Below are 14,089 nucleotides of genomic sequence, written 5' to 3' on the forward strand. Positions count from 1 at the left end.
TTTCAATGACAAAAGCCGACTATAAAAGTAAGAGAAAGGCTGAGATGATTACACAAATGGAGTTACACCAGTTTTAAGGAAAGGTCCAAAACAAAAGAAAACACAAGCGGTGTATTTGACTAAAAACAATTCTTAAAACAGAACCATTCATTTTCTAGATATTCGTCATACAAATCAAGTTGTTTTTTAGGCATTTTCCTCAAAGCCAAAACCAGGGGTAGACGTGGTGCAACGTTTATTGAAACCGTACCTGATGATTGCACTTCAAAGTCAAAATTTGCACTACCCCAGTTTAACTGTAATGTTCTTTAAGTCCAAGCGGTATGTTTTCAAATGGTCGCATTGAAAACTCAGCTTTTGCCACCTGACGTCTGTAGCAAAATTTTGTCTCTTGGTGAAAGGCATAAAACCGTTAAGAGTCGGTATCTAGAATTTAAATTGCATAGTTGCAGACGATGAAATGTATAAGGACAATGTTAAGGATGTGCGCTTTACTCCCGCCAGTGATCTCTGGGATGTCCCAATTTTAGATTCAGACACTCATCTGCATATGTAGGGAATGGTTACAAGCATACGAGTAGAGCCTCTTGCAATACTACGAGTTCCTTTTAATTAAATACCTTTAAATAATAGTTTGGCCGACTACAGCCCAGTTGTGCTGTCTTGGGTACCCGCTTTCGAAAGCTGCAAGCAAATAATGGGGGGTAAAAACATCCAGATTTAAGTTTTTCCAATTTATAAGCTCGTCAGTTTGTTTAATTCGTTGATCATTAATTAAAATTGAGTCATAATCTGCATCTGGTAGTAGCAGATTGTTTCCAGCAATGCTGCATAAACATTACAGCTGGGGCAAAAAATGAAAACTTGTGGAAACCATAAGCCTTTTTTTTTTTTGCCTCCGTGATCTGCCGCTGGAGCTCACCAGCGAGTCGGCGAAAATGAGTATCGACGTGTCGACGTCTGACGCAGAGACTGTCAAGGCAAAGAGGCTCACTGAGCAGTTAATGTTGTAAGGCCAAGTAGCTTCAACACTAATCTACAGGAGATCATGCCTTTGCTCTATCATCATTGCATTGTGTCCCATGTGAAAAAATACTGTTAAATTCTACTCCAAGAGAAGAGGCTATGTGTTAAATATATTTCGTTACAACGGGGACTGTACAGAAGCCGAGCTGCTTACAGAACTGTTCAACTAAACACAGCAAAAACTCAAAAGTCCTCTACAGAAACGTGATGGAGGGAGAACGCAAAGATATGGGATAAGCTCCAAACTCTGAGTTAGTAATTCAAAAGTCTATACAAAAATACAAATCCAAGAATAATCTACAAGTTTCTCAAAGATGTTTACACTAAAATGTACTATATTTACACTGTCTCCAGGACACCGTCTTTTAAATGCTACTTTACAGCAGTTGTATACAAAAAGTCTGTAGTGGTGCTGCACCTCAGCTAACAAGTTGTCTGATTCCGCTTTTCAAGATAGTGTGCGACAAACAGGAAAGAGTGCAGCAAAACATAGGGCTACTGCAACTCTGGGCCTCCTGCTAAGGAAAACACATGTCTGAGAAACACATGAAAGGAGCTGGGATTAGTTATGAGTTGATGGATCCCTGAGAGGGTCACAACCCTAAAAAATATGGGATGTTGACGGTAGTTGCTAACTCTTTAACTGAGAACCATTCTTACGAACAATTAGATCCTGGTGGATAATTTGCTTCACTGTGCAGTCTGCTACAGGTGCCTCTTCTCCTAAACTTGCTTTTAGCAATACACATTACATTTGTAAAAGGAAAGCACTTCAGTAACAAAAAGGAAAAAAAAACAACTTAAAAATACAAGTGATTGGAATAAATTAATAGATCATTTTTTAAGCTAGTATTACCAATATATTGAAAGAATAGAGCATTTAAATAAATTAACATGTACAATTTTAAGTTAGTTTTAAGTTATAGGCAATTTGTCGATTTACTTAATGCTGTTCAAAGAGACAGGCAGAACTGATCACAGGTTCTTCTCTTTCGATTAGAAAATAAATGTCAAAAGAAGTAGAAAAGAATCATCAACATTAGTCTTAGTAGAAAACAAAAAAGACAGGAAACTACTATCTCAGCTAAATGAGGGGCTGAGTTACCAACCCCTTTAAATTCCTGCAGGGAGCGATGCTTGACTAAAATCATAGCAAATTCCTCTAATATACAGTGCACTCTGGTCATTTGCATACCAGCTTTAAGCGTTTGTTAGAACCTGTAATACAGTACGAGGATATACAGATGAGTTTTTGTTTTCCTGCTCAGGTGTGGGACCTTCAAGACAGGACCAATGAACTCTTATGTTATCAGTGTTTGGACACTTGTTTCATTCAATAAATTCAGAGTGGATATCAGGAGCATTATTATATACAGATCACATTTCCCCACATAGGATCCACTGCCATTTCTCGGCATAAATGAGCGTTTAAGCTGATAAATCTCAATGAGCAAACTAATCCAGTTTCTAAAAATGTCAGCTACTGCAATGAGACTGAACAAAAGTTACTCATAGTTTGTACATATACATGTAGCACAGCGGCATACAGAAAAGGATGCACTGCAGGAACAGAGGGTTTGATGTAGACACTATATCGGGTGAAAAAAGAGGCATCGCCTTGGAGAGTGGTTCGTGCTGTGGGTGTAATCGATGCTTGTAGATGAGTGGGTGCAACAGACAAACAAGTTGCCTGACTGGGAAGGCAACTCTTCTAAGGATCGCCATCAGTGGCCATGTTGAAGTCATCGGCGACCAGCAGCAGAGCCTCAATGTTGGCAGCTGTCTCGGGGCTCTGCATGGAGAGGAAGTCAGAGACGTCCATACTGGCTAACCCATCAGGTGGGGGTGGGTTGGTGGCAGTGCTGCTCACAAACGTCTGAGCTGTGGAGGAGGAGGAAGAAGAAGAAGGAGTAGTAGTAGAGGAGGCCTCCAGCCTCACCTCACCCACCTTGGAGGAAGACTTGGGAAGGGAGCATGAAGAGGATGATGATAATGATGATGGCGTGGGTGGATGGTGTGGAGGCTCAGAAGGGAGTGGAGGAGGGGGCTCTGGTGGTTGCTGCTGTGCTGGGGCTGAAACAGTGGAGGAGGCACTCTTTGCAGTTTTGTCTTTAGCAGAGTCCCTGCAGGCGCACTGGCACTGGCAGGACTCCTCCTGTTTGATGATGATGACTGGTAGGCTGAGGCCTATTTGTTGAACCGAGTTGCCTGAAAAAGACAACTTCACGTAAGGACTTTGACGTCAACATGTTTTTTTTCTTAAAAAGATGTCGGCAGACATCCACCTATGACTGCGAACAGCCAAAGCCACATATCAAAAGGAAGCTGTGGCTTGTACTTATCAACAAAATATACATGATGGAGGGATATTGTTTTTTTTCCAAATAATAATAAATTGGTCACTATTAAAGCAGGCTGTTAACCTGGATTAACCAGTTCCTAGATAATTAATTTGCAACAATGAATGAAAAAGCAAAAACAAACATTGTTTGACTTCCATTTTACAACACTGTTTGTATCCAATATTTCTGGGGGAAGCTCAGAGACTGTAAAAAACAGATTTTCTTTTTAATTTCCTCAAATATTTTGTAAACTAGCCTTTACCATTCCACCGGGGCCCCGACACAGTGACATGCCTTGGAGTGCATGTTTTTAAACTTCCTGGGACTGCATTTGAATAATAAAAGCACAGTGACTTGATTCTGCATAATGGCGCAAAGAATCAATTCACAACTTATTAAACCTCAAGTACCTCCCTGCATAGCAAATCAATTTTTGCCAGTTATCCACAGCATACAAAAAGCACAATAATTCACTATGCGGGCTTACCAGCATTTCCTCCCACTGGTATGGCTGTAGTGAAGAAAACCTTTTCCACTTTTGGAGCTCCTTGATGTGGCTGTGAACACACGTTAACATCAAAGTTCAAACAGGTTAAATCTAAAGCTGGGGACACAGAGTTCTGTCAGGTGAATTTCCACCAGAATTCAAGTAAAAATATATTAAAGAGCCTATGCTGACAGTTCTATAACTTAAATTCACATTTTTGTAAAGCCATCCTCTTGGTAATGGGTTTTAAATCTGAAGAAAAATGTAAGAAATCAAACATGAGCACAACTCACTGCTTGCTCGGGGTTCTGCTGGCTGTTGGCAGCGCTGCTAAGGATCCACTGGAGGTTCTGGTCAGACATAACCAGGCTGGGCTGAAGCAGATTTGGGGTTGACGCGATGGTGATGGTGGCAGGGGTGGAAGGCAGAGCAGGGCCGGTGTTGGCGACAGGGTTGGTGGCCAAAGGCACAGGTTGAGCCACAGCTGCTAGACCATCTGTTGTGGTGGCTGCAACAACTGCAGCAGCGCCTGGTGCTGCGGTGGTCAGTGAAGGAGCCACTGAAGGACGAACAGAGATGGGTGGTGGCAGGGGAGTGGTCGGAGTGGCACTTTCTGACTGCAGGAATGTGGGTGGCAGTGCCACATAGTGCTGGGGGGTGACATGGTTCGATGCTTGGACAGAAGCCTGAGGCACATCTGAGATCTGCTGTGGCACACTAAGGTGCATGAAAGGGGGAGGCTGTGTGGAGCTGATAGTAGCTGTGATAGTGGCGGAGGTGGAGGCCTGACAGGACGAACTCTGCGTGTGCTGCAAGGGAGCCTCCATGACAACAGTATTGTGGGAACAAGAAGATGAACAGATAGGAGTGACAGAAAAAGAGATGATGGATGAGGAATCAGTCACTCCTGGTTGAGTGGAGGTCTCTAGGCTGAAGTGTTCGGCAAGGCTTTCTGAGGAGAAAAAGAAAAGCTCCATCAGGGGAAGAACCTTCAATACAATCAAAGCAGACAGCTTTTAAATGACTTGCTCTTACCACTGGGATTGGCATCATCTTGGCTCACACTATTTTCAGGACTCTGAAACAAGAGTTCAAATATTTTCACTGGGGTCACGTTGTTGAGGTCCAAATTTTGAGCCTGTAATAAAATCAAAATAAACAAACAGATGAATATTTGTGTTAAGCGTCCTTATCAAGTATGAATTATACAAGAATTCTTGTTTTACAGTTAAAATGTCATTACAGAGGCGATACAATAACAACTGACCCAAGGTGTAGAATTAACTGCCTCTATGATATTACCTCTTTTACATCTTCAATCTGATGTGTGTTCAACAGAAATGAAGCAATGGTCAGACTTACATTATGGATGTTCTCTCGTAGCTCCGAGTCTGTAGAGATGAGGCTCAAGTCACTGAGGCACAGCGAGTGATTTGCATCCTGTAATTAAGTGACAAATAGAACAAATTAAAACTCTCAACAACTATGGAATCAGGAGCTGAGTGAAACTGGAAAAAAATATGACATGTTCTGTGTGTTGATGTCAAAACCAAGGTTTCACTCAAAAAACAGTTTACCATGGTAGTTTTTCCATGGTATTTTCTAGATTTGATGCAATACCTCCAGTACCATTCAAATGTTTGGACACACCAAGTACTTATGTCCAAACAGGTGGTGCTGAGGGCAGAAAGTTACTTCAAAATCCAAAATTCTTGCAAACAGCCCAACAGTTGTTTTCTTTATCCACCAGAACCTATTTTGGAGAATCTGCACTTACAGGACAATGAATGACTGGGACGAGGTGGGGCTTTGTGGGATCTGCATTGTGTGTGTGTGTGTGTGTGTGTGTGTATACACAGAGATCAAAGCAGGAATAAAAGTATCCATACTGGTGGAAAGAACTACTGAAACAGTCTAAACATTTGTAATCAACATATACTTACAACAACATATAACATAAACATTTTTCTATCATCAGACTCAAAATAGAATCAAGGTTTAATTTAAAACCATATTTTCCTATATCCACACAGTGTGAACGGTGCTCTGGGGTTCTACGTGGTGAACAAACAACTGTTCAACGCTGTCAGAAGTAAAGTTCCATGTTCTAAGATGGTGCTGTAACTCACTTCAGAATGCGGATGGGTGAGGGTAACGCTGAAGGCCTGTCCTTTGCCGTGGCCCCGGATGTGACTCTTCAAACTGTATTGGCTGCTGAAAGTCTTCTCACAGCCATCACTGGGACAGTTGAATGGCTTCTCCCCTACAGAACAAAAACAATCATACAGGTCAATACAAAATGAGAACAAAAGGTAAGAGCAATCACTACTAATCTAGAATTTTCTTTAGTTTCAAGGCTCTGTGTTAAATAAAAAAAAAGTCAGTCAAGATCACAAATCAAACTTTTTTGATATGTTTAATATTTCTGTTGTATTTTGAAAGGAATGCAAGAAAAAGCTGTCTCAAAAACAGGCAACACGGGTGACTTCATGCCGCTATTATATAAACTAAAAGACAGATGCTGAATAATGTTAAAATAAAAACTAAGAAGCACAGCTTGATTTAAATATCCCCCAGTGAATCTAATGATCATGTATTGGTTTAAGACAACTGGACAAAAGTCCATTTGACCAGTTTGATCTCTGTTAGTAATGTTTCACTTTTGTTTTCATCTAAAGAAAGTTTTTATGTAGAAAGACAAAGGTCACTTCTCCTTTACAGGAACAGGACTAAGTCCAAGAAAATTGTTGATAAGTCTGAAACTTGACTCCATTTTGACATGAAAAAGTAAAGAAATAAAGAGAACCACTTGAACAAGCCTGGCTATCAAAAGAGCAGATGCTCCCCCTACAAAGCACACAAACATTTCAGCCAAATGCTTGGACTGTCCAGTCAGGCCATTCAAATCTGTAGAGGTAAGAGACGAACCGAAAATATCTACCTGTGTGGGTTCGCACATGTGTTTTTAGATGATGACTTGCTGCAAAAGCCTTCCCACATCCATCGTGATCGCACCTGAAAGCAAAACGAAATGGCAGAATTGCTCTCATTCAGCTGCACAGTGGAACACGTTGCACTGTTCAGACTTGTTCATTTGATAGAAGCACTTGTTCACACACACACAGGCAACATTCACAAAGATTACCAACATCTTTGAGCATTTATTAGTACTGCACTTCCTTTAACTTTTGCCAGGAGTGGATTAAAAAGGTTCTGATAATGGGAATGCTCACCGAAATGGCTTCTCCCCCGTGTGTGTGCGAATATGTTTCCTAAGGTCGCTGAGTGTGGTAAAGTACTTTGTGCATCCCTCCGATTCACAGTTGAACGTCTTGCCTGTGTGAAGTCTCTGGTGTGCTTTTAGTCTGCAGAGACAGCAGAGTGTTTTTTATTATACCACAATGAGAGGCTTTGAGAGGAAAAACACAGTAAACACAGTAAGCACAGTGGCTTTTATAAAATGCCTGTTCATGATGCACCTCATTTTAAAAAGGACATCTGGGTACATATTCAACAAACAATGTTGAGGCAGACAAGGAAAACAGCTGGGAAAAGTCCACACTTTGTCAGTGATCACTAAGAGAGAAGACAGCAAAGCAATGCTATTAAAAACAGAATCCACCCATGTGTGGCACTGGATGGCTGCCTGGAGTAACAGTCTCTGACATGGAGTTGATGCTGATGGCAGCGCTTCATCAAGCTCAAGACATGTTGACAGAGCAGCTGAACTCACACAGGCCGGAAGGCGCTGATGTTGTCTGCTTTAGATCACAGCAAATTCTAAATGTTTAACATGCTGACAATGATCTGCCTTTGGTCAAAATACACAAAATACAAACTTGTTATCGTCTTAATGAAATTGTCGGTAATTGGCTCTGGTAATTCATCATTGTTCCCATACCCCATTAAGCTGTGTCATGTTATGCTTTTTATCTCCTACTTTCAGGGATCTTTCATTTAGAGAGAGATAGGGAGACCAGGGAGAAGCTAGCCGTTTAAGAAGTAACACACAGCACAGAAAACCCTGAGATAACAGTGTCTCCTGCTTTATGCAATTCCTTGTAAGGGACCGTTTCTACTGTTTTACTTACAGAACTGAAAAATGCAGTATTCCCCTTATCATTTTGGATGGAACTGGACACATTTCATATTAGAACAATAATTGTTTTAACGAAACATTATTTAATCAAACAGAATTCATACTACAGCAGTTGTGTTATGAAACATTCCCTCCTTGATTATGTGTGGCTTATTAATAATGATGATGACACCATTTTCTGCTGCCAGCCAGCGACTTGGATTAGGCAGGTTAGCTAATGTGGGAGTTAAGATCCCGAACACACAGCATGAGCAACCGGCTGAGGTTCAGTTTAAACTGTTCTTCTAACCATGTAATTTGACCAAGTTTGTAGAAAAAAAGGCAATAAAAACTAGACAAAAAAGGAAATGACATGACAACAAAGTGAAACAATAAAGTTACAGTCACTGTAAAAGTTAATACTTACAAAATGAAAAAGACTGCCCCATCACTTGCAGAAAATTGTAATTTCTAGTGTTCTTATTTATCAAATAAATAACAAGATAATCATGTTGCTGATTTTAAATACAGTACATCATAGTCATAGTTCATTTTGTACGTTAATGACTTACAACAAATGGTCAAATCCATGTTGCGTTGCCTTTTTAAATAAGCCCTCCTTTTTGAGCAAGTAAAGCATTCACTGTGGCAAAGAAAAAAACAAAAAAAAACTGCCAACGCAACAGCATGCAAAGTATAAGGAAATAATACATTTGAATTCTTGTACTCAATCTATTTAAAACGAACATCAAACTGCCTTTATTTTAGGACATGCCAAATAATTACCTTTATATATCCTGACAAAATCCAGTCCTCTATTTTCATATAGATATTTTTTTAGCCTTTAAGGTCACACCGCATGAATCCAAGTGTAACAAACGAAAAGAGGAGCTGCTGTGATGATAATGATTTGCACTTTTTCAGATAGTTCCCACACTAGTGTGAAGACACACTACACTCAACACCATGCGGATGTGTGAGGGCTCACCTGTATAACGTGTTGAAGGCCTTTTCACAGCCTTGCACGTCACACTCAAAAGGCTTCTCCTTGGTGTGAACTCGGACATGGATCTTGAGACTGTAAGAAGTGAGGAAGGCCTTTCCGCAGCCCTGCTGATTACACACAAATGTGTACTCGCCCCGGTGTGTTTTCTGATGTGTCCGCAGGTTTCCTGCCGTGCTGTAAGTTCTTGTGCAGCCTTCGAATGTGCATTGGTAGCGCTTTACCTGATGGTGGAAAACAATGGTAGACTAAATTTATCTCCAGTTAAAGCCTCCTAATGAAGAGCATAAAATCTCTTCATCACAAATGTATAAAACTGTCTTAAACATTTTAAAACCCATCAAGTAGACAATTTGGTGTTTGAGCTCAGGAATAAGTAGCCATGTTTTATGAGCGACAATCAAGAGAAAGTGTGACCTTTCAGAGGGACTTGAAACTCAATGACTCAGCCACACGTCAGTGTACAAAGCTGTTGAGCATAAAGTACAGCAGAGATGACTAAATTCCTATGCAATACATCCCATCTAACTCTGTTTCCCAGCACCAATGTCCACTGCAGTGTGGCGGTTTCCTGCTCAGCTCTCAAACAAACAACCTGGGGCAATATACATAAAAGCACCCCACTGTCCTCTTAGAAAGATGCTGCTGTGTACTGAACACAAAGCCAGGAGGAAGCTTGTGGATGGGCTTTGTTCTCAGCTGGCATTACCCCATTAACTAACTGTCCTGGTCATCTATGAGTTAAACCTACAGCATAACTTATATGAAAGCAAGACAGGTGAGATTACTAAAATAGTTCATTCATCAGTCAAAATCCTGACAAGTTAATGACCGCCATTCTTACTGTCTCACTACTTCTGAAATATAGCAGCTCTTCAAGCTTCCACTCTTACTGGCAAACACTACAGTGATAGCCTAAAGGCATTCATTCTGATTATTAGTAAGTGGGAACAGTTATTTGTTAAGCAAATATACATGCAAAGCTAATGTGGAGGGCTGCTAAAGCTAAAAGCTTAGACTGTATTAATTATCCAACCCACTGTGACGCATTAAATGGTCATTTTGACGCAATTACATCAATATCACAGTGTCGATCATCATCCAGTTTTTTTCCCTCTTACAACTGTTGAAATAGAGGCTGAAGTTCTCAAGCTCCTCTTGGGTGCTCTATGCCCAACCGCTCCGGGTACCCACATTTACTCGCATCTTTATGTTCAACAAAGTTCTAAAAGTTTGTAATTTTCTTCATTTTCCAGGGTGTAGATTCCCTTTTGGGGTTTGTTAAGTATAATAAATGAATAGTTTAATTTATTGTCACAATTGTAACTAATTTACTGTGTGTAGAAATTATCAAAACAAAGTGCTGAAAAATTAGAATTCTTCAACAACAAAAAGACGATACTGATAGACTACAAAACCGACGTGCACATGAACTCACAAAGAAAATCATGTAATCCTCATGTCAACAGCTTGTTTTCACTAAAAAGGGGATGTGACATGTGGCAAAAGTTGTCTGTGCTGTTTGTATGACTCAAAGCACAAGGAAAAATGTTTCCCCATTTTAATTTTGCAGTTGTGTCAAAAATTATGAGCAATAACAAGAAAATAGATGAATTTCGATCAAATAAGGTCACGGACGCATAGACTTGACAGCCCATGACTGATTAAGTTTACTATAATGGAGGCTGCTGCTGTTATGGCAGTCACTCAGCCAATGCATCTCACCCTGACTGCAACTCTTCTGTAAAGGACTGCAGCTGGTGACAGAAGTCCTTGTCTTGATCTTCATAAGATCTGCTGCTAGCTGAAGTTCCACCCCAACCAGAGCCTGCAGCTGGTAAAGAACTGGTTCATGTGCCGCTGCACCAAGCTCACTGAGGCAGCAGAGCAGAAGGACAACAGTCACCAGCTGCAGGCCAAGACTGCAAAGCTGAAAAGCGATGATCATATCACTGATGAAAGGCCCAGTGTTTAAGTGGCTTTATGTTTATTTCAGTTATTTATCTGTCACATGTAGGAGCTTTCTTGCATTGAATATAGGAGTGTACGCAGAATCGGCTAAGTACTACGGCATTGTCGGTCAGAGCGGTGTGTTCCGCAATGTCCACTTGCCCTAACACACACAGCCCATTTCATCTCAGTTAGCAGCCCCCTTTTGCTGTCTCAGAGGCGCATAAGAAGCAGATCAACTCTGAATCCGCCCCCATTCTACCGCTGCACTTTAAGATACACCACTGATGTACAAGAAAGATGCATCAGTCCCAGCCTGAAAGTCACACGTGAAAAGACACAATGGCTGTTGGGGAACTGATCCCAAATACCTAATGAGTCAAAAGGTGCATTTTTCTGTCATTATTGTTGGGAAGACCACAGCTACCAGGATCATTTTTAAACAATGGGAAACCTCTATATCTATATCTGAAATATATCTTCCTGTAAGAAGAAGACAGCATAGCATGTTTTGACAGTCTTTCAAGAGCACAGGTCTTGTTTGACAAATAAATGAATACAAATAAATTGTTTCATGGCTCGAGGAAAACTGAATTAATTTAATAGGAATGAACCTCTATATCTCCAGACTTTACACCTGCTTTTGTTCCCACTGCAGACTGAATATCCCACTTCTATAGCTCAGCCTATTCTTTGTAAATTAATTTTGCGTACATATCTAACTGAGGAAATGAGATATTGATCAAAGGATATCATCAGGCTACAAGTAGAATCCAATTCTGTGGAAAACACTGTTACATTGTGCTTGTGACATCTAAACTTATCTTATTCAATTTATTCAAACCATCTCGTCTCTTGCTGAACAATTCGCTGCAATGACAGAAGGAGCTCTCACAAACAAACAAGAGAAAGCAATATCTTCAGCAATAGCCAACCAAAGCCACAAACTACTTTTGCAGCAATCAACAGAGGCCTTTGTAACTCAAAAGGCTTATTATACATTTTATCAGTAGCAGGTTACATTTGGAAACGTACACCTTACATTTGGAAAAGATGCACTTAATTAAGCTCACCTCCCGCTGCTTGGTCTCCGGGCACTCAGAGTGCAAGGTGAGTGTAGCTCCCTCTATGTTGCGTGGCATCGGGGTGGAACCTGGATTTATCGTGAACTGGATCTGATCTGGAGAAATTGTGTGGTGCACGTAACCTTGTGACATTCCATCAGCCATAAAGGTCAGAGAGCCCTCCTCTTCATCTCCATCACCCTCCCCTTCAGTTAGGAAGGTGACTCCATCTTCATCCCCTCCACAATGACCTTCCTCTTCGCCCTCTTCATCAAGCCGGATAGGGTCCCGCTCAATGAGCACGGTGGTGCGGTCGTACACACGACCAGAGGACGATGAAGGTTCAGCAATCAGAACATCGTCTTTTTCAAAGCGGATCTTGACGTCTTCTTCTTCTTCGTCGTCCCGTTCCAGTGGATCCACTTCCACTTCAAAGTACATTGGCGCCTCCGTATGAGGGCCATTTTCACTCATGGTCCCAGGTGCCTCCTCTCCTTGGCAAGGAGGTCTGCTCACTTACACTGTTAAATGATACAACCTGAAAATAAAAGCGGAAAAAAAGGCGTTATTTTTGTCGAGAAGAGTTCAAGAAAAGGGAAGTTTATCTTGGAAGGCACATGAAGTCATAAGGCAGTTACTACTGTCCAAAAGTTTAATTAAATAAAAAGCAGCTCCAAACATAAAAGACTAATAAAACAAACAAACACAAAAACAGCCAAACTCATCATGTTCTCGGGAATATTGCTCCAGGTGTGCTCTTTTTAAAAGGCGAGGACATTCTACGGTGTATAGTAAACCAAAGCGTTCACAGAAGTAATTTATTGTTAAGAAAAGACTTCCTGTCTGGTTGAAGTTTCAGTTTGAAAGTAGGGATGAGTTTTAACACACAACCTACTTGAAAGCACAGCTGTCAACTACAAAATTTCTCTGACAGCCATCAATATTTACCAAAAACTGTCTACATAAAGCCTCAAAAGTGAGATATGTCTACAGACGTCCTAAATCCCAAAGTTAAATCATCCCTCTACCCCCTTCAACACACTTGTCCTTCGCTGGAAATGTATATATAATCAACAATGAGAAGAAATTGCTCAAAAAGTACTAGCTTAAAGTACAAATGAGCCCTGTTTAGGGAAACTTACCCCACACATCGAGAACTTTCTGACAAGTGAGAAAACGAGACTACAACTAAATATCCACCTGATAAACTTTATGGTTTCCAAGCAATTAAAACTCATCAGATTAGCTTTCACAAAACGTTATCTGTGAGATATTAAAGATGCCAAACTTTTAAGGCAATGACAATCAACTTTTCCGTACTCGACATTCCCACCTAACGTTTTCACAAAAATAAGGTTTACAAACACGGAGGGGTCTCTTAAACACGTCGTCACTGCAAAGCATGCAGTCCATTCAGGATGATTAACGTTTGAATGACAGCGTATTTATGTTTCCTTTACTAAATGTCACAGTACTGAGAGGTTGCTAGCCGTGCACTGTTAGCACGCTGTGTACGTAGCTACTGGTGGATAACTGGTTAGATATTTCAGAAAACATCTTAATCACACAGTTTCCGAAATGTGTAACGTTAGCTAATTTTTTTCGCTTTTTTTTAAAAAAAAAAGAAAGTATTTCGTAGCTTGACTGTTGAGTAAACAAACCAGTCGCGTTTTTGTCTTTAACCAATGTGTTAAATGTAGCTAAGGTAACGCTACTTAGCATTGAATTACGAAAGCTATGTCAACTACCAAACATTTCTCTACACATGCATAGATTTGCTAAGTAACAACTTAGCTCATAGCTAAGCTAAGGGGCTAGCTAGCAACGTTAACTGTCGACAGTTGACATCAAAGATCTACCCAGCAGCAGGGATAACAGTTTTAATGGTATCAAATGATAAAATAGCACGTTAACGCCAAAGTTAACGGGCCTGACAAATGACATTTAAACATATTTTTACCTTTGATAAATGTAAGCCTTATCCCTATGTTGAGGATGGTAAGCACTTTCTTCCTACCTCCTCCCTACAGTGGGATACCATACGTCACAGATCATAGCCATCCGTGATGAATTATGGGAAATTAAATATCACTTAAAAACATTAAACTAAATCATTATAAAGCCACAGACTTATATGTC

General features: G+C 40.5%; 1 protein-coding gene across 1 annotated transcript; it reads right to left on the reverse strand.

Annotated features, from left to right (window-relative positions):
* Nucleotides 1-906: 906 nt before the first annotated feature.
* mtf1 (metal-regulatory transcription factor 1) lies at nucleotides 907-14,015 on the reverse strand. The gene is made up of 11 exons (XM_075465996.1): nucleotides 13,911-14,015; nucleotides 11,960-12,488; nucleotides 8,922-9,160; nucleotides 7,089-7,220; nucleotides 6,797-6,870; nucleotides 5,985-6,118; nucleotides 5,218-5,295; nucleotides 4,891-4,993; nucleotides 4,149-4,807; nucleotides 3,856-3,925; nucleotides 907-3,234 (listed from the first exon to the last, which is right to left on the reverse strand). Exons 2-11 carry the CDS (start codon nucleotides 12,422-12,424, stop codon nucleotides 2,738-2,740), a joined length of 2,451 nt encoding a protein of 816 aa, XP_075322111.1. The 5' UTR covers nucleotides 12,425-12,488; nucleotides 13,911-14,015; the 3' UTR covers nucleotides 907-2,737.
* Between the last annotated feature and the right edge of the window lie 74 nt (nucleotides 14,016-14,089).

Source organism: Odontesthes bonariensis, chromosome 5, assembly GCF_027942865.1.
Source record: "Odontesthes bonariensis isolate fOdoBon6 chromosome 5, fOdoBon6.hap1, whole genome shotgun sequence".
Taxonomy (NCBI): Eukaryota; Metazoa; Chordata; class Actinopteri; order Atheriniformes; family Atherinopsidae; genus Odontesthes; species Odontesthes bonariensis.